Source organism: Ambystoma mexicanum, chromosome 7p (assembly GCF_040938575.1).
Source record: "Ambystoma mexicanum isolate Mex_15411 chromosome 7p, UKY_AmexF1_1, whole genome shotgun sequence".
Lineage (NCBI taxonomy): Eukaryota > Metazoa > Chordata > Amphibia > Caudata > Ambystomatidae > Ambystoma > Ambystoma mexicanum.
The window spans coordinates 532,046,317-532,066,931 of record NC_090939.1 but is presented as its reverse complement, the minus strand read 5'-3'; the positions used below and the strand labels follow the sequence as shown (position 1 = coordinate 532,066,931).

Below are 20,615 nucleotides of genomic sequence, written 5' to 3'. Positions count from 1 at the left end.
ACATTTCATAAAAAACATAATTTTATACAAATAAATTGTTATAAGTGACATCATACTACGTGGCGAAATAAGAAAACTTATGGGGGGTTGTGGTTAGCTCAAGGGTAACATCTACATATACTTTCTATGGTGTTGTGATTGGGTCTCTAAAGTCAGGTGGAAGCCCACCCCAAGTGCAAGTCATCTTCCGCGTTGGACTAATACACAATGTCATATTGGCTTCTCAAACTATAGGGCTCTGTGATACATGGCCCTCTATAATTGTTCGGCACACTTGTATCCTTCAGGAATATTCCACTCGCTAGCAGCACACAAGCTGGTACCCCGGGTGTTAGGAGGTCGGCCTGGTCATGCTTCCCTACCCAATTAGCCCAACATTCATCATCACTTCTGTGGTCTGCCATTCAATTACTATGTTTGAACTTGGCCTTGTGCAGGCTCTCTGCGCCTGAGAATAAAAGGGAGTGAAGGCATGGCCTTATCTTCTGGTCTCAGTGTAGCTCACACCAAAGTCTATATTCATCTGACCATGTGACTCAAGACCATGTTTTGAGCTCCTTCGTTGCATTTGATATCATTAAATTGAGAAACCCAGGCGCTTCTAGTGTTTTCCATTACACTTCAAACAGGAGCTCAGTTCACTTCTCATGTTATTGTATCCTCTCAAGTAGATATGCAGGCTCTCGATGACCCCGACTCTTGACAATGGGCCAGGCAAGCCTTCTTCAATCTTCTTTCGCCGTCAGCTATTCTATTCCGCTGCACCACACTTCCAACCCTAGTTTACTACAATGCATCGTGGAACATCCAGATTCTATACATTCCTATACATATACATTGGTGCTTCGCCTGCAATGTATTTACTACGTAGCCAGCCTTATAATTACTTTGTCTACTTGCGTTACTGTGTCTGTACAAGTGTAAAATGGTTTGACATTTTCTTATGTTCTTCTTTGCACGTGCAATCTTCATTTCGGTCCCGAAATGTTGCTTAATTAGCTACTTCACCATCAGATTATGTAAGGTCTATGTGCTTTCTTCATTGGCATCTGTTCTGGGTGCATCCTTTCTGCTTCATGTGTTGTCACCAGTCTTCTCTTTCATTTTCTTTCACACTTCTTCTGGCACTTCCTTCAGAAGACCGTCATTTCTTTACAGATACACATAGGGTTATCTCAATGGATACCTTGTTTCAAGGACTCTTCGTGGTATAGGTACCATTATTGGGCTTGCGCATGTCGCAATATCCGGTTGACAACATATAGGCAGGATGGGGGCGGGACTTTCGGTAGGAGTACTTGGCTTCTCCTCTACAACAGATTGGAAGAAGCAATAAGAGCGGATAGGTGATGATTGTACAGCGAGTATAATAGAGGCCCCTGGACATACTCTTGTGGTACTCTTTAACATTGAGCTAGAGGGACAGAGGTCTTAGCAGCCCATGTGACTGGGTATGAACTAGATAGATATGAATGAAACCATTTGAGGATCAAACAGAGAAAGACCCAGAGAAGTGAGTTTTAGAGAGAAGAACCTTGTGGTCGACAGTGTTGAAAGAAGCATAAAGATCGAGGAGTATAGGAATAGACGAGAGCTTACCGTAGTGAGCAGATAGGAAGTTATAGACATGCAGGAGAGCAGTCTTGGTAGAGTGAGATAGAAGTGGAACAAGTGAATGAAGATTGAGGTAGGAGGACAGATGAGGGTAAGCAGCATGCTCAAAGAGCTTGGAGAAGTAAGGGAGAAGAAAGATAGGGCAGAAATTAGTGGGATGGAAGAATCAAGGTGGGGATTTTTCAGAATGGGGAGAAGGAGAACATGTTCAAATGCAGAGGGAAATAAAGAGTTGGAGAATGAAGAGTTAATAAAGGTAGTCAGGGGGAGAATGAGGTGAATGTATACTTGAGGATTGAGGGCAGAGGGGAGAGGATCCAGTGGGATAGTGATGAGATGGGCAAGAAAGGCAGCAGTGTCAATATCAGAGAGTGGAGAATGAAGAGAGGAGAAAGAGGGGTATAATCAGTAGAGGGTGGGAGTGGGCAGGAGCTGGTGGGAAGGAACAGCAGAAAGAGGAAACTTTAGAGTTAAGGTATAACAACAGACAGGGTGTTGGTTCAACCACTGCTCGTAGGCCATTAATCAATCCTTTCCTAAATACACAGTCTTATCAATAAGTATTGGTATTATTTCCAATTCTCACAAATGAGAGATTTTCAATAAATATTTCACGTTTTGATCTGTATTTAATTTTAATCTGTGATTATTATGCTCCTTCCAACACATGTTTCAACCTTACGGAAAACAGGTCTTCTTCAGGGCCAGTTTATCAACGTTTCACATTACATTAATTAATGGATTGTCAACGTAAAATACACACATTAGAAAATCAACATAATTTTTCAAACACAATTCAAACTCAAAACAAATGTCCAAACAATCAATAATTTGTTGTCAACAATATAAATACTGCATAACAAGCGAATCAGGAAACGTTTCGCATCCGGGGGATGAGTTGTCATTATCAAACGTAGACATAAAAAGAGAAAAGAACAAAAATACTACTGTAGTATCTTTTCAACAGCTATTAGTATAACTCATGGGCATTTACTAACCCTTTCCCATTCTTTAATGAAAATCCTATCCGTTCACATTACACCACCATGTCTAGTGAAATTAGTGATTTAACTGGATAAAACCTTATTGGTGTGACCGTTCAGCATTCTCATTGCCATCATATTCAGAAAACCATATTTATGTGAAATGTTATTTTACACAACCATGCTTTGGTGGTCCCAAATAACTGTTATCTTACTCTCACCCATGAGCACATTAAGTAGATTGTGCCCTAATACCCGGTTGTGCCTTATTCATGATCCCATGATCACGTGATGCCTTACCTTTCTTCTAAATTAGTGTTTTAACTCAATATTAGAATGGTGTCCAACAGCTTGCATTGAATCTATAATTTAAAATGATTGGACATCTGTCTCTGGCCATCCATTATTCCATGTTGAAGGATATGCGGGTAATACATTTCCTACCTTACTTACTGGACCAATAGTTGTAATGCCATTTCCTTTGATAGGTATTTTTTTAAAATGTTTCACCTCCTTAGATTGGAGAAGCGCTGCTATACCTACAAATAGATGATGTAATTACCATTAGTGTGTTGGTTAGTCTTTGGGAAATTTGTTTCTAATTCATAATAACATTAACCTTTAAAATATACCTAGGGTAAGAGCTTAAATGGAGTTGATAAATTCAAGTCCTCACATTAGATACTTGCAAGACAATCCTTAGCACTCTCATTAATCTACCTAACTTAGGCATTCCGTTCAATTTCAAGGTTAAAGAACTATGCCCCTTCCTTGGCAAATATATTTTATGGGTGGATTTGAGGATGAGTTCATTTACTCTGATAATGTCTTCAGGTCCAGAATCAAAATGTGGAAAAGATTAATTGATGACATGTTTTTAGTTTGGCATGGAAATGAGCAAATTCTGAATTAATTCTTGATGTTTTTGAATGGCAACATGATGGGGATCTAATTTACTTTGCAACTCGAGTCAAGAAAGAATACATGTTTTGGATGCAACATTATATGTCAAGAATAGTCAAATTCTATCCCTGGCCTTTAGGAAACCGACCGAGTTAAGTCGGTATTGTTGGCTACAAGTTGCCACAAGAGAAGTGTGATACAAAATATGCCCACTGGAGAGTATGTACGAGCAAGGTGGAACAGCAAGGAAAATGACATGTTTAAGCATGAATGTGGCATCTTAGATGAATGATTTAAAGAGGGAGGTTATAATGATGAGTGTGTGATGAAGCCAAAAAACAAGAGTTTATGTCTCAAAAGGCAAAAATTAAATGTAGAGAGGACAATTTTGAACAGCCATTAATGTTGACCCAATATTCAGCAAACAGCAATACACTATATAATATGCTGAGAAAACACTGGAAAATACTGAAGCTTGATGGTGATCTGGCAGAATATATCGGAGCACAACCGAAGATTGTTTAACCAACACCTTGTCTGTTGTTATACCATTTGTTAGGCTCATTAGGGACTCTGGGTCTGGATTGGTAAACCCTGCAGCAGTGACATACTCGGGTCGAATATTAGAGCAAATATTTGATGTGGTTGCGCATCAGAGTAGCAGCTCCCCAACCCTCAGTGCCTGAGGGGGAAGTTTTATCTTAGAGGTAAAGTAGTTTGCAAAGAAAGGGGGAGAAAAAAGAGGGATCAGGAGAGTGAGGGGAGGGATTTGTGTGGACAGAGGAGAGAGGGGTGATGGGAGAGAGAAAGCATCAGTTCCGAAAATGGTCATTGTTAAGCTGTACGCAGAGCTAGATCATAGGATGAATGCAGTGAGGATAGTGCAGAGAGGTCAGAGAAAGACTGGGACTTTCTCCATTGTCGTTCCACCTTGCCAAGGTCAGAATGGAGAGAGGTGACAGCAGGGATGAGCCAGGTTTGAGGGGCCTCTGAGAGGGAGTGAAAGACCATGATGGGCGTGTGCTATCAAGAGTAGAGACAAGAGAAGACTGAAAGAAGTTGACTGCCTCATCAGGAGAAAGAAAAGCGAAAGATGTTATGGGAGAAGGGAGGAAGATGATGAAGAAATAAAGGTAAAATCAAACAAATGAAGAATGTGATGTGAGAAAGAAGGGGATGGAATGGACAGAGCAGTAGATGAAGAAGGGGGAAAGAAAATAAAAAGTAAGAGGCGATCGGGAGAGTGAACATGATAGACAGAAATGGTCCCCAGTGAGGGAAGTGAAGAGAAGATGAGGTCAAGACAAGAGCCTGAATAATAAGAGGGAGGGGAAAGAAAAAAAGTTAAAGTGGTAAGAGTCAATGATATCTAGGGACAGGGATTGAGTAGAGGAAGTGAGGAGAGGGACATTAAATTCACCTAGAAGAAACAAGAAACAGGAGGAAGGAAGGAGAACAGATAATAAAGAATGCATATGATCAAAGAAGTCAGTAGAGGGGCCAGGGGGCCCATAGATGGTAAGGAAGGAAACAGAGAAAGATGTAGAGAAGGATAAAAGATGGTACTCAAAGGTGAGATGGATGAAAGGCCAGGCGGGTGCGAGACTGGGCTCTAGGAGGAGTGGTAAAGAATCCCAGAACCTCCCCTACGACCAAAATGGCAGGGAGTGTGGGAGAAGTGGTAAGTAGGGGTATGATGTGAGGCAGGAGTAAAAGTGTTACTAAGAGTAATCAATGCCTCGGCAAGGCAGAGAAAATGAAGATTAAAGTGGAAAAGAGGTCAAGAATAGAGTGGGATTTGTTACAAACAGAGCAAGTATTGAGAATGGTGATGTAAATAGAGGGGAAATAATCAGAGGACACAGTGAGGATACAGAGGTTAGACACATTAACGGTGTGCTGCGAGGTAGAAGGGGGAAAGAGGCGAGAGGGCAGCCTAACAGGAATAGCAGTGGTCATGCTAGTAAGAGGAGTGAACAGAAAAGTGGACAGAAAGAACAGGTAGTAATGGAACCGGATAGGGTGCATGATCAGCTGCAAACAGGAGCAAATAGGGATGAGCTTGTGACCCTTAAATGTGTCATGCTTTGATGGGATGCCCAGGGCAAGACGCTTTGTGCAGTGGAACTTTAACGGAAGGAGAGAGGTCTGTGTGACCAGCCATGTGGCTTGCTGCATTGGAACTGCACTGGCAGTGTCAGCTCAGTCACCTTCCCCAGGCAGGAGGAGCAAGCGCCGTGAGGCAGGGGATGGCCAGGTACAGATCACCAAACTGATGGTGGTCACCTGGGAAGCAACCCACATTGCTGCGGGTGGAGTGCTGGCATCCTGGAGAGGCATGGTGGAATGGCCAGATGAGCTAGCTGGCAGGTCCATGTGACCAGTCATGCTGGCTTGCTGCATTGGAACCGCGATATTAGTGTCAGCAAGCGGTGGGAGGCAGGGGAAGGCCAGGTGCAGAGGACCACACATGGTTGGTGCCTTAGGCGGCAACCCGTGCTGCTGCAGGTGGTGTCCTGGCTTGGGATGAGAGACTACCACCACAATTCCTTAATGGTCACTCGACATCTTGAAGGAAAGCATTAAACAATTTCTTAAGAGGTAGTCTTGTGTGGTAGAGTAGAAAGGTGATGTATAGAGAGATTCATAGGAGGACGACTCGTGCTTTTTATTAAAGGGGCTAAAAGCTCTGAGTCAGCCAATCGATGTTCAGTTGTTAGATGTTTCATGAGCATACTGCATAAGATAGTTTAGTGTGTGGCCCCATATTTGATTTATTTATGAATGTGTGAATTTATTAGTGCCCTGCAAGCTGCAACAGGCTACTTAATAGCTACTTCAGAGACCATGTTTGAAAAGGAGGGGGGTTTGGTTAGTGGCAGGAAGATGGATGGAAGAGGGCAACTTTCATAGCTAAATGCAGAGTCACTTTTCAGCTCCTGTAGATGACTGTGCTATTTACAGAGGGTGCGGAAAAGACAAATACTCTTCACCAGATCTTGCATGAAGATCCAGATGCACACAGACCTGCTGTTAAAGGATTTCTTCTTCACTTTCTTCTGCGGGTTCAGGTCCTCATGATGAAGTACTGGAGGTGAAGTTAGTGTGTTACATACTGTCTCATGTATACTGTGCTAAATTCTATGAAACTGTACCTTATTTCTTGACATAGGATGCACGTACTTTGTCTCCTGTTGTACATCCTGGAGTTAGGCTTTACATCTAGATGAATTTCCTTAAGTATGATATGATATGGCATTTATAATGTGCCTATACACAAGTGTTTCAAGGTGCGACGAGGCACGGGAGGGGGAACAGAGGAACAGAGGGAAGGCAGACAACGATCCTTCTAGGCCAGGTCGCTGTTTGGTTCTTCCCTGTTCACCTCCCTTGGCTTGTCGCACTCTGAAACACTTGTGTACGAGCGCGATAGAAATAAAATATCAATCAATCAATCAATCAGGTGACATTCAGATCGTGCAAGTGCATGGGAAGGGGATGGAGGGAAGTGCGGTGGGGGTAAGGGGGAGGGGACAGTGCAGTTCATGGGATAAAAATAAATAACAAGAGTAAAAGTACGGCCAGCAGTTGGTAATTGCAAGGGTAAGTGCAGACATCAGGTGTCAAGTGCTAGTAGTGGGACTGCAGGGATACAGAAAACAGTCCCCAAGTGCGGGGGTGGCCAGGAAGGCAGTGTAGGAGTGTGACTGGCGGGGGAAGGGACCTGGGCCTGAGATCAGAGGGTAGCCAGGTAACCAGTGCAACTTCAGTATCAGCCAGGAGCTCAGCAGGGGAGAGGAGGAGAAAAAGCAGAAGCAAAGAGAAAGGTTTTGAGGTGCTTCCAGAACCGGAGATTCTCCTCAAGTTTCAGGGAGGCTCTTCCAGAGGGAGGCCCCAGCTGAAGAAAGAGATTGAACACTTGAAGAAGCGACTGACCCTGTGGGAGTTGGAGGTGGATGAGCGAAGAGCTCGAGAAGGAAGATATTTAGGAAGAGAGAGTTGAGGTATTGAGGCCCCAGGCCCCAGAAGGCCTTATGGACAATGCAGAGGGTTTTGAACTTAAACCTTGCAGCCACTGGGAGCCGGTGCAGAGATTTTAGTCCTGGGAAGAAACAATCCCTGGGGTTGAGGCCAAGGACAATTCTCGCAGTCTTGTTCTGGATGAGTTGCAGAGGGCGGAGAGAAGAAGCAGGCAGATTTAGAAAGAGGCTGTTGCAATAGGCCAGTCTAGAGAGAACCTGGCTCTGGAGACAGTGAGCTTCTGGGGGAAGGAGAGGAAAGGAAGAATACCTCTGAGGAGGTGCAGCTGGTAGTGTGACTTCTTAGAGATGTCAGAGATTTGAGGAGAGAAGGAGAGTGTGGAGTCGAAGATGACCCCGATATTTCTAGCCTCACAGGTGTGAGCAGGAAGAGGGCCAAGAGAGACCGGCCACAGAGTGACAGGAAAGGAGAGATTGGGTGTGCCGAGTAGTTTGTGTCAAACAACAAAGCATATTTATGAATTCATACTCTTTAAACCCAATTAATAATTTTGCTACTCAGTTTTGAATGAACTACAGAGGATATCAAATTTTCTTGTGCAAACGTAATCAGCACTGCTGCTGTTTTCTACTCATAAGCTCAGACCATTTACAAATGTTTGACAATGCTGGTCTTAATGATGATTGTTCCACTCTTAAGTAGCTGAAGTTGTGCACATGATATGATGGTAAATTGACATGCATATAAAACAGACATTCTGTCTTTTCTTACAGTCTCTGGGTGTTAGCAGCAATGGCATCCAGTTGAACAGTTGCTGATCTAGGCAAAGACTGTTTCCTTTTGAAACTTTAGTTTTGAAATCATCAAGGCATCAGCATCTCTGCCTCATCTGTTCTTGGATGTGGGAGAAACAGGGCAATACATTGCCTTGCTTCTGATAGTTTCCTTCTGCAGTACAAGGTCTGACTATCGCCCACATACATTTAACAATCAATGATGCCAGTGGTTGCATGTCATTTCTGAGAAAAAATAAAGTGGGAACACCATTGATGGACTCAGCATGCTATTGCTCACGATAGCAGAGGTATCTTTGGCTGACATTGTCAGTTCTGGAGGAATGAGGAAATTCAATGTAGGGAACTATAACCTCATCCTCTATATTCTTCTAACCACTGAACATTTAAGTACAGGACTCTGCCAGACTTCAATCATTTGAAGGTATTAGGACATACATACATGACTTCAGCACTGAAGGGTTTATTTAAAGGAGGATTGTATAGCTGATGGTGACTTAGACCCTATGAGGTCAACCATTATTTTCACATATGACTGGTCAGTGTACCATGGTTCTTAGGAGCTCCTCCCTTGGTATTAACATAATTGACCGTAAAACATTTGACCTAAAACATTTGATCGAATCTTTTAGACCTTTTTTCGTTCAAATGTAATTAAATATATATAGGGGGTGGGTAAAGGTATAGAGTAGATTGAGGGGAAGTGGGGGAGGCAGTTGCAGGGGGTCTCCCCCCACATTTTAGACCCACAAAAAGGTAAAATAAATGTGATCAAATGTGATTATGTCAAATGTTTTAGGTCAAATAGACCCAAACCCCTCCCTTACACCAGATAGCATTATGTCTCTTTCTGAAGTTAAATAACTTTTCCACAAGACCTTCCTTGACATTCATCGGGTGTCCAGAGAGCAACAGTAGTCAGTTAACCAGATTCCTGCTGTGCTCAGACAGTAAAGGAGGTGTTTTTGATTCATAGTCTCTGTAGCCCCTATCCAAAATGAAGTTAGCCTTCTGTTACTTTCAGATAAACACCAGTAATATCCCCCAGTGGAGGTCTATAACCTGTCATCAACCTTCATCTCAAAAGCTATGATAAGTGATTTTATTGATCCAAACCTAAAACATCTGTCAGGCTTATATCTGTCCATTCCATGGGTAGCTAGGACCCTGCACTGATGTATGTCAAAGACATAATTTTAAATACAGTATAGATTTAAAGTGCAGCAAATTATGAGGTTTCAAATCTGAATTGATTTGTTTTTCGGGCATTCGGCAAAAGGTCAAGTGGAAAACCTTGAGCTGGGCAACTTTCTAATGTGTGTGAGCTTCAAGAGAAGTGTAAAGTTTAATGTACATAATATTCTTGCAAACTAAGAAGGAGACAACTATCACATGACTTTTACAAGAATGTAAGAAAGGTTCTTAGTTCTTTTGCATTGTCAGATACAAATCTGCAAAAACTCCACCTCTAAAATGTGGGATTCAAATGGCTGCCTGTGGCTGATGATGACCACTAAGATTTTATATCTTCCTCACAGGGCTCACATTAGTTTCCAGATAAGCAAGTAAATCCGAAGGCGGCCTAACAGGACTTGGGCCTCAAAAGCAATACCTGGTTATGTCCCAAGCAACCTTGCACTACTCACGTGGCTGTGAGTGTTTCCATAGTTTAATCATTCCTACACCCTCAAATAAGAACTTGAGCGTGTGTTATCAATGTACAAGTGGATGTCTAGTATATGGAGCCTAACTAGATACTCCAGATGGTGCAGGCCGACATGGTGCATTTAGTATCTATTATTGTGAGTAAACATCTGTCTTCAAACCCTGTTTGGTTAATTTCAAAGGTAAATGGTAATCACATTCTGGAACAAGCCCACACATTGAAATAAATTGTTTAGTTTAGTTTATTATTTGTATAGCGCCGCCTGGCCCTGGGGCATCCAGGCGCTTGAATTGATTACAAAATAACAATATAATACAGCATGGTCTGTAGGTGGACACCACAAAAAGTTTAGAGCATTATCAAACAGTTACAGGTAATGTGCAAGGTATTGCAAACAAGGCAGAATTTACACGGGTTGCAGGCAGTAGGTGCGATAATAGGGTAGAGAGGGGCGTTCTAGGCTTCTTTGGTCAGTAACCAGGTTTTGGCACTGTGTCTGAATCTATGAAAGGACGGTTCAGATCTAAGATCGAGTGGTAGTGCGTTCCAGAGTTTAGTGGCAAGTACAGGGAAGCTAGAGCCTCCTGCTTTTTGGAGTTTGTATCTGGGGATATTTAAGCAGTGTGTTTGAGCTGATCTGTTTGGACAAGATGGGGTGTGGTGTGTGAAGTTGTCGGATAGGTATCTGGGCGCTTGGTTAGATAGGCATTTGTGAGTGAGTGAGAGGGTTTTATATTCAATTCTCTGTGGTATAGATAGCCATTGGCATGAGCGTCTGACGTCGGAGATGTGATTATGTTTGGGTATGTTCAGGGCTGCTGAAAGGGCGTTATTTTGGATAACTTGCAGCTTATTAATGTTTTTCTGGCTGGTGCCCAGGTATAGAGCGTTACAATAACCGACTTTGGAAAGGACTAGCGCTCTAGCTAAGGTGGTGCAGTTGGAGGGTGAGAGGTAAGGTCTGCTGGCATTGATGAGTTTACAAGTGTAAGCAGTGGCGGATGAGATGGTGTTAATCTGTCTTGTTAGTGTAAGGGAGGAGTCGAGGTAAATCCCTAGGGTTTTGACGCTGTTGGAGACGGAGACGTTATTGCCGTCGATAGTGAATGACTGGTAGAGTTTGTCAAGTTTGTTGAGTCTGGGTTGGGAGCCTAGGAGAAGAAGCTCAGTCTTGTCATCGTTGAGGCACAGGCCGTGCTTGTCCATCCATTCTTGGATAATGGGGTAAATGTTGTTGAGTGCTGTGTTGTCTGTGGAGTAGTCGCCTGTCAATGGGATCAGTATTTGAGTGTCATCTGCATAATTCGTGTAGATGACACCCAAGCGGTCCAGTATGTCAAAGAGGGGTTTTGTAAACACATTGTATAGTGTAGGGGAGACGCAGGAGCCCTGAGGGATGCCACATGTGACTGGGGCATTTTTGGCAGAGGCTGTAGGTGCAAAGACCCTCATGGATCTGTTGTTCAGGAAGGACTGGATCCACGCGTTGGCATTGTCCGAAAATTTGGCTGCAGAGGATAGATGTTTGCAGATGATGTCGTGGTTGACCAGGACGAAGGCGGCCGATAAGTCGAGGAGGAGAAGGAGTGCAAGTTTGCCATTGTCTTTGATGTTGTCCATTTGTGTCTTGAGGTCGATCAGTGCAGCCTCGGTGCCGTGTTTAGGGTGGAAGCCTGATTGTCTAAGTCCTAGTAAGTTGTTTTTCTCAAGGTAGTTCTGTATCTGAAGGTAGGCAGCTCTGTCAAGGATTTTTAGGAGGAAGGCTACAGTCGTGATAGGTCTATAATTGGTAGGGACACTTGGGTCTAGGGTAGCCTTCTTGAGTAAGGGAAGAACCCAAGAGTCCTTAAGGTTGTTAGGCACTATGTTGTATGTGAAAGATGAGTTAATGAGGGATGTGATAAAAGGAGCAAGATGTTTGGCTGCGTCTTTGATGACTGGGGCCGGGCAGATGTCGCCTTGGCATTTGGAGGGTTTCAGCGAGTTGATTATTTCTTCAACCTCTTTGGTAGTTGGGGTGGAAAATTCAAATAGGTTATTGTCATCCCTTTGTGGGGTGTGGGTGTGATTGGAGGGGGGGTGTTATCAGCGAAGGTGATACTTTCTTTCTTAGACTCGATTTTGGCTTGTAACATGGCAATTTTGCCTAGGAGAGCTTCTTGTATGTTCGTACACCAAGAGATGTCTTTGTTACATGTATCTGGAATGGGTGAGGGGGATTCGAGGTCTCTCAGGATGTTGAAGAGCTCTTTGGTATTGGATTTGGCATTGCAGATTCTTTCATTATACATGTTTTTTTTAGTCTGGATGATTGCTGACGTATAGATATTGGAGGCCAGTGCATAGGATGTCTTATTATTGGTGGATGGTGACTGTTTCCATGCTAATTCAGCTTGTCTTTTGGTTTTGCGCAGCGTTTTTAGTTCAGGGGTGAACCAAGAATTGAGATGTGCGCGTGGTTTGGCTTTCCATAGCTTACGTGGTGCTACAGTGTTTATGGCCTTAAGGATCGTTGTATTGTAGAGCTCTACTAGTTCAGTGGGGTTAGTAGTGGTGGGTGAAAAGTCAATGATAGGTTGGAGTAGAGGGAGGAGTTTCTCTGCTGTGATGTTTTTGTTATTTCTTGTGAGTGTGCTTGGAGCATTAGGTGGAGGCACAGGTGTTTGAGTGCCTTTGTTGATGGTGAAAGTGATGAGGTGGTGGTCGGTCCAGGCGCATGGTGTGTTGGAGAGGATGGTGGCATTGCAATTAAGATCAGCTATCCAATCAAGGATGCAACCTTTGTTGTGTGTGGGTTGTGAGATGTGGTGGGTGAGTCATAATTCTGAGATGGTGTTGGCGATGGTGTTTGCTTTGTCATCTTTCTCGTCATTGAGACCTAGATTAAAGTCGCCTAGGATGAGTAGACGTGAGTTGGGTTTGGTATTGTTAGAGAGTAAGAGAGCTATGTCTTCATTGAAGGATAGTATGGGGCCTGGTGGTCTGTAAATGAGGTGCGTGGTGATTGTGCTTGTGTGGGTTGTGGATAGTTTGATGGTGAGTAATTCTGCGGATAGGAGGGATTGGTTTTGTATGTGCCTTATGTTGAGGGAGCTTTTTGCGATAATGGCTACTCCTCTGCCTTTGTCCGTTTGTCTGTCTACGCGGTAGATAGTATAGTCTTTGGGTATAGCTAGCGCTAGTGCAGGGCCAGAGGCTGGGTGGAGCCAGGTCTCGGTAATAGCTATGAAATCAAGTTCATTGAGGGAGATGATGTTGGCTATATCTAAGGCATGGGCGACTAAGGATCTCGCGTTAATGAGTGCACCTTTGATTGTTTTGGTGGTATGGCATGGTTTTTTGATGAGGGTGCAGGGGAGGAGGCGTTTGGGCAGGGAGTGATCTGGTCAGTAGGTGGTATAGTGTGTGTGAGATGAATGGCAGGTTTGGGTTTGGTGCTGTTTTGTTTATTGCCTGAATTGGGAAGGGTCGAAGAGGAGTGTGTTCTAGATCTGAGTCGGGCGAGTCTTGATGTGCCTATGCTGGGGTAAGAGTTGCTAGTAGTAAGGTTCATGAGGGTAGGAATGCCAGGGGGGGTGGTCTGCATTGCTTTTTGGAGGCTGGAGGTATCTGCTATACGGTGAGATTGAGTGGTAGGGGCAGGCTGGAAAGGGTTTATGTTAGGTAGGAAAGGGGTAGGACAGGGGATGGCATGATGTCTTGGGCATGCTGGTCTGCTAAGGACATTCGGGTGGGAGCGGAAGTGTAGCCCTGTGCAAGGGATGTCATGAGGGACCAAACAGAATGGAAACATGATGAGGAAGGTCCAGGTTAACATAGCTGATGTTGAATTGGCCAGGGGGTTTCAGTGATCCTGTGTCAATGTGCTGGGGCGCGAACCGGCACAACGGTAGATAGCATGCTCAAATGGTGATGCACAAGTAGGTAAAATTCTAATGCACACTTCGCTAAAATCTAGGTTCAAAAGCTAATGCACAATCACAATCCAGTACACAATATGCAGCTCAGGGCAAGCAGGTAGGCCAGTACACAATATGCAGCTCAGGGCAGGCAGGTAGGCCAGTACACAATATGCAGCTCAGGGCAGACAAAGTAGGCCACTACACAATATGCAGCTCAGGGCAGGCAAGGTAGGCAGGTACACAATATGCAGCTCAGGGCAGGAAGGTAGGCCAGTAAACAATATGCAGCTCAGGGCAGGCAGGTAGGCCAGTACACAATATGCAGCTCAGGGCAGGCAAGGTAGGCAGGCACACAATATGCAGCTCAGGGCAGGCAAAGTAGGCCAGTACACAATATGCAGCTCAGGGCAGGCATATAGGCTAGTTCAAAGTATGCAGCTCAGGGCAGGCAAAGTAGGCAGGTACACAGTATGCAGCTCAGGGCAGGCAGGTAGGCCAGTGCACAGTATGCAGCTCAGGGTAGGCAAGGTAGGCAGGTACACAATATGCAGCTCAGGGCAGGCAAAGTAGGCAGGTACACAATATGCAGCTCAGGGCAGGCAGGTAGGCCAGTACACAATATGCAGCTCAGGGCAGGCAGGGTGGGATAATGCACAATGGGTAGATGGGCACAGGTTAACAAGTCTGCATTGCACTGCTGTAGTGCATGGTGTAGGGTAGAGAGTATAGCATGGGCAAAGCAGGGGAATTCATAGTACAAAGAATGCTATTATGAGCGTTGAGCTATGGCAAAGTCAGAGGTAGCATCACAGTCATTTCACTGTAGTGAATATTGGTGGTTTCTTACCCAGTTACACAACATCATGTGAGGGCTGGTGGAGAATGGGCAGGGTTTCAGGCCCTGGCCTCTGCAGCCTCTAGACAGGCTCGAGACAGGCACTGATCCTTTGTGTGAAGGTCCTTGGTGGGAGGGCCAGCTTCGCCTGCTGGCTCACGATTGGCCCTGAAAAGGGGTGGCAAACCAATCGGATTGTGTTGTGCTGGTGACTCGGAGGAGGAGGTTTTCAGCAGAAGGGTCAGATGTCCTCAGTGTTGAAGCCGACGGCCATTTTTGAAAGGGAACACCTCGTGTGTTCTAATGGCGACTAGGCTGTAGTTGGGGCAATTCTCGTTTTTAATTGCATAAATTGCTACAAAAAGCACTTACAGCAGCTCTGGTGCTCAAATGGGTAAATAACACGTGGTTTTCGCGTGAGGTGGCAGAGTAAAGATATTTTGCAAAAGTAGCTGCAAAATAGGGCTGGAAGCCTACCTTGCTTCTGGTAAGCCCAGCAGGGCTGCTGGGGGCACTGCTCCAGCAGCCTCCGCCTCCGGTGTCCAGTCTGCAATGGGGTATTGTATACTCAGTCTTTCAGAATTTTGTAAAATTACATGCTGAAGGTAGTGTACAGTGTACTAAATATCTCACCTGTTTCCTGTCTCGAAGGAGAACTAAAGAGACTGGCCTGGTTTTGAAGTATTGTAACTGAAGGAGCTTCTTAATTGAAGCAAAACTCCAGACCAAGCGGAGGGATCTTTGAAGCGGAATTGGAATACAATTTTTTCTTAGTGCCCTTCTTAGGGTTTTCTGATTGTCTTTTGTTTGTAAAAATTGTCTTGTACAATTAAATAAAACAAAATAAAAAATATATCTCATTGGCATTCCTGCATCTGTGAGCCAGCTGGCATTCAATGAAAATATTGGATTTACAGCTGGATGGCTGTGATACTCTCATTGATGAGTCGTAGGCTGATATCAGATATGTCACATAGATACATATTAGAATGTTTGTTTGGGGCATGGAAAAACCCTGCTTCACGTGACAATGGTGGATGCTGCCTGCGAACAATAATTTTGCTGCGTTGGCAATGTCTGTTGCAATTGAAATATTTTGACTCACCAATGTTCTGTTGAAAGACTAGGAGGGCCCACTAAATGATGGCATTGAGAAATGGGAATAATTATGGAGTAATCAGATGTTCTGTAGAAGTGGCAGTTGGTATCGGCTTTAGACTTCAAAAACAACGATGCCATTGTAACAATGAGCACACTGCCAAAGTATGCACCCTTGTAATGAAAATAGGTATTTCCAGCATTCTCCTAGCAAGAAGGGCTCTTCGTGTTCCCAACCATCGAATCTCTTCCCCTCCTACAGTGGGTGAACTGCATATTAAATGTACTAAACACATGCCGTGTTTGCAAGCCGAGTTAAAGTCTCCAGGGCTGGGGCTCAACTCCATTAGGATTCTATCACTGTTGGCATCTACTCCCCTTTCTGCGGTCTAAAGAGGGCAGAAGCAGACTCAAGAGAGCAACATAGGATGCATCCGGTTGCCCCTAACCCAGGGAACAAGAGACCACATATCCGGCTAGCCAGTTCTACAAAGCTCAGGTCCAACCTTACTGCATGCTCGTGTTATAGGGGTTCAAACTGGGCTAAACGGCCAACCTTTCCTGGCCAAACTCTGCCTTCCTATAATGTTTTGTAAAAGTGCATTAAAGGCCCAATGTACGATATTATTTTGTTTGCGGTTGTTTGTCCTGATGTGGACTGGTTGCAGTAGCGCAAATATCCACAATGTCAACTTGCAAAAATCTAGGTCAGTTGGGTGAACAGCTGGTTAATGCTTTTGGTGTGAGACGACTTGGGGTTATATGCCATATTCAGACGATAGACTTGGTAGGATAGGAGGTTCTATAATAATTAAGTCATTTTAAATGGCATGATACAGGGAAAAACCTAGCATTTGACTTATTCCATTATTAGCGAGTTGAGGGATGGCACACAAGCGATCCCTGGCATGTTGCATTCATTTTGCCCAAAATCACATTACTTTTTAGACAGCCATAATTCATCCAGGAAAGGGAAATGTCCTCTAGGAAGTGGTGGCACTGTACGCAGGCACACAGCCACCGTCACGATCACAGGTATCGGCATGGGGGGCACCGCAGAAGGCTCTGCATACATAGAGAATGTGCCCATATCATGACAGCAGGTAAGTGATCGACACCTGAAGCATGGCCACACACAGGTCATGCTTTTGGGGAAAGTCAAAGAACAGCATTTCACTCTGCTGCTTGGCAGTAGGCATACTCTGTGGGCACTGCAGGTAGGGGTACTTCCCCAGGGATTGACAGCAGTGCCGCCAGAGCATGGCCGCAGCAGTGTGTGAAGTACCCAAAGCAAATGTCTGCAGGTAATCTACTTCAGGTGCAGTGTGGAGGACATTAGGTGCACATTGGGTAAGATATAGGCTATGTCTGCAGGACTCACACTTACTCAAAGTACCCAAAGAGAATTGATGAAGACCATTCGCTGAGGTTACTCTATGCATGGATACTGCCCTCCAAACATGGCTGCAAGGCATGCTATCCGTGCAATGCATGCTGGTCAGTGCTGCAATGATGTCACTGTTGATGTCATCTGCAATGCCCTTTATGATGTCATTAACAGGTCATGGTGGAGATGAGTCAAGGTCCAGTAAATAACCAAAGGAGTCAAAGTGGCTGAATCATTTTCTTTTTGCCTCACACCTTGGACAAGTCACCTTGTTTTGTATTCCTGGGACTGCTAATTATATGTAACTTTGAACCTTTATTTGCCATCCTGAATTAAATATTAATATTTATACTTTAATACACTAGATTGTATGTGTTCTCATTTGCATGATATGATTGAGCAGTCACTTCATTTTTGCAGGTACAAAGAACTGGCAGAGACACTAGTTGGAGAGAAAACAAAGTCAGCAGCGGAGGAGAAATGTCGTCAGATTCTACAAAAGTGTAAACTTCAAGGAAGCCAGGTGTGTTATTAAAGCAATCATTTTAAAAACGGGTGTCTAAAATGCAAATACGTTTGCAAATCCACTTACATTGGGGTGGTAAACGTACCTGCACTGTTCCTCTAGTCTCATACCATTAGCTTGCTTACTGGTGTTTGGATGAGGCCAACTGGCATACCATCATGTGCTGAACTTAAAAGGACATTAGAGAGTTATTAAAGGGGATATGCAAAATTGAGCAATCAACAATTGTCAGCAATAATTTTCAACAAGTTGGTAAGCTTTGCAGTAAATGCTAATAAATTAATTTGACACCATTTTACTACATTTAAAAAAACATTATATTTGCTGTAAATGAAGTCTGTAAACAGGGCTTGCACGGTGTATAACACCCTTAGAAATGCTGCAAAAGGTCAAACAAAGTGGACGTAGATGGAGATGTTCTCGGTAAAGCAGGTGACAATGTTAAAACTTCTTTGATAATCTGCATCACATTTTTATCTGCAGTTTAATTTTTCTGCAAAGACCAGCAACTTTTTAAAACTAGTTTAAACCATTTATTTTGCTGGTTAAAAACCTGAAGATAAACGATTGTTGTAGATTGCTTTGCAAACTAATTCAGAAGTGTTAACCTGACTTCTCTGATTATTTGGCCACAAAATAGCATGTTAACACAATTATTGTGGTATTTTCTCCAGAAAAATACATGAACATCCCTACTATATTAGAGTTTTCGATTAATGTTGATGCTAATAAATACTGCACTTTCTGTTTTCAGAATGTCCTTTCTGTGATGTCGCTAAAAGTGTAGTTGAATAATAATTGCAAAAAGAAGAGTGTACAATTATGAATTTCACAAAAATATGCCAGCAAAATTTTGCACAGCCACAGAAATTGTTACTGAGTTAAGAATTGATGGCCAGCTGAATTAAGTGAAGGAATCCCTCGATGATGAGAATAGATTTAACATATTTGTACAAATAATATTGTTTGATGATGACTCCAGTAGAAAAGACGAGTGTGAGTTTTTCCGTTTTTGCAGTGTTGAAGATGTTGGAAGGTTCACCTGTACTGGTCTTCGTCAAAGCTGATTGATAGTAGAAGAGTTACTGATTGCACTCAATTGGTTTTCAAGCATGTCTTTAGCAGTGACACTGTATAAAAGTAAGGGGTGGGCATCAACTTTATATGGAGCTAAGTTGTGGGGTCATTGCACGTGCGATCAAATTAAGGTGGCTTACAACCAGTTCCTGAGGTCCTTACTCAAGCAATCGAAGGGAGCCCCAATGGCCTGTTTGCAGTGATAATGTAATTTCATGCCCAAGTGGGAAGTAGCAGCTAGTAAGATATTGGGCCTCATTCCGAGTATGGCGGTAAGGGATAGCGGCCACCGCTAACGAGAGCGGTGGCGGTAATCCCTTACCGCCATACTCCGAGTTCCCTTAGCGCCATGGTGCTTTTAACACCTGCTTTTAGCAGGCGTTAAATACCATGGCGCTAAGGGACCTTGATGTTAATTACGCCACCGTAATTTACGGTGGCGTAATTGACGCCTTCCCCACTCCCATTATGCCCTATGGGGCAAGAATGGGAATGGGGAAGGGTAAATGGGGATTGGGGAATTACCGCCCCGCCAACCTTGGAATGGGGCGGTAATTCCGCCAACCACCAAGGCGCTGCCGGTCCGGGTACGGCGTCAACCAAGGCGTTAATAGCGCCATTGGTTAGCGCCGTACTCGGAATGAGGCCCATTGCTATTTTGGACCAGATTGTGGTGCACACCTGAACTCGCAAAATACAGGGAAACGCTTATTAACTTACAGAATGTGACTGGGTCGAGTTTACTGCCATGGCTCAAACACATCCGTACAAGGTTAGTGAACTTGGAGTTGCCAAACTTTTGGTCCTGTTTAGAAGGGTTACCAATTGGCTCAAAGAATTTAGTTAAATCAAATAGGAATATGAAAAGGGTGTGTGCCATTCTAAAGACTGAAGCACCTTATTTATTGTTTAAGCAAACAGTTGACTTTGAGCCCTATTTAGATTGTGTGAAACCTGGGTATGCACGTGCACTGTTCTTCCAACTTCATACAAATAATCTTAAGGTGGCTAACTTTACTGCAAAATGAACCATACAATGTAAAGTCTGCGGCAACTCAGAGGAAACGGTAAAACATGTCTTACATTATTTGTCCTGGATACCAGGGACTTAGGAGGCGTTATCTGATTCTCCTCTTTAGACTAAAAAGTATTTTGCAAATGGAAGAGGCCTTGGCCTGGCCTGGCAAAGAAGAGCAAAATTGATATTGTAAGAATGCACTGTTCATTTTATGATGGCCAGTTTTTACGAATCATTTGATATTAACACTTTATTTTACTCTTGTTTTATCTTTGAATTAATAGTATGTAGTGATGATCTGTATTTGTTAACAAGAATTGTATTTTAATGGTGTAATGTAAAGCGTGTTTAAACACACACACATAAATTATTTGCACAATACAAAAAATAATATCATGCATGGTTTGTTTGATAACACACACACACACATATGGAAACGTAGCCAGCGTCTGTAAAAGTCTGATGGGATATGCATCTGATGCTTTGTTGCGCCATGACAAAGTATATGTAAAGGCATACAACCACATTTGATATGATATAATAGGTCATTTATAACGTGCCTGGACACACGTGTTTCTAGGTGCCACAAGATAAGGAAGGTTAGACAGGGGGAGGACAAAACAAACAATCTTGCTAGGTCTTGCGTCATTCAGATCATGCAAGTGCAAGGGGGAGGGAAGAGGAGAAGTGCTAGAGGGGGGGTCAGAGAATGCAGTGGAAAAAAAGCAGTACGTGCTGCCTGGGTGGTGGCTCAAGTACGTGCAGGGAGGAAGGGGACTGTAGGGTTGCAGATATAGTCCCTAAGTGGGTTGGAGGCCATGAGGTAGTGCT

General features: G+C 43.7%; 1 protein-coding gene across 3 annotated transcripts in view; it reads left to right on the top strand.

Annotated features, from left to right (window-relative positions):
- MYO16 (myosin XVI) overlaps nt 1–20,615 on the top strand; it is a 3,167,675-nt gene that overhangs the window by 2,566,300 nt on the left and 580,760 nt on the right. For all 3 annotated transcript variants that reach the window (XM_069636567.1, XM_069636564.1, XM_069636566.1), the window contains exon 28: nt 17,584–17,686. In XM_069636567.1, the coding sequence (XP_069492668.1) occupies nt 17,584–17,686 (103 nt within the window). The remainder of the gene's footprint in view (nt 1–17,583; nt 17,687–20,615) is intronic.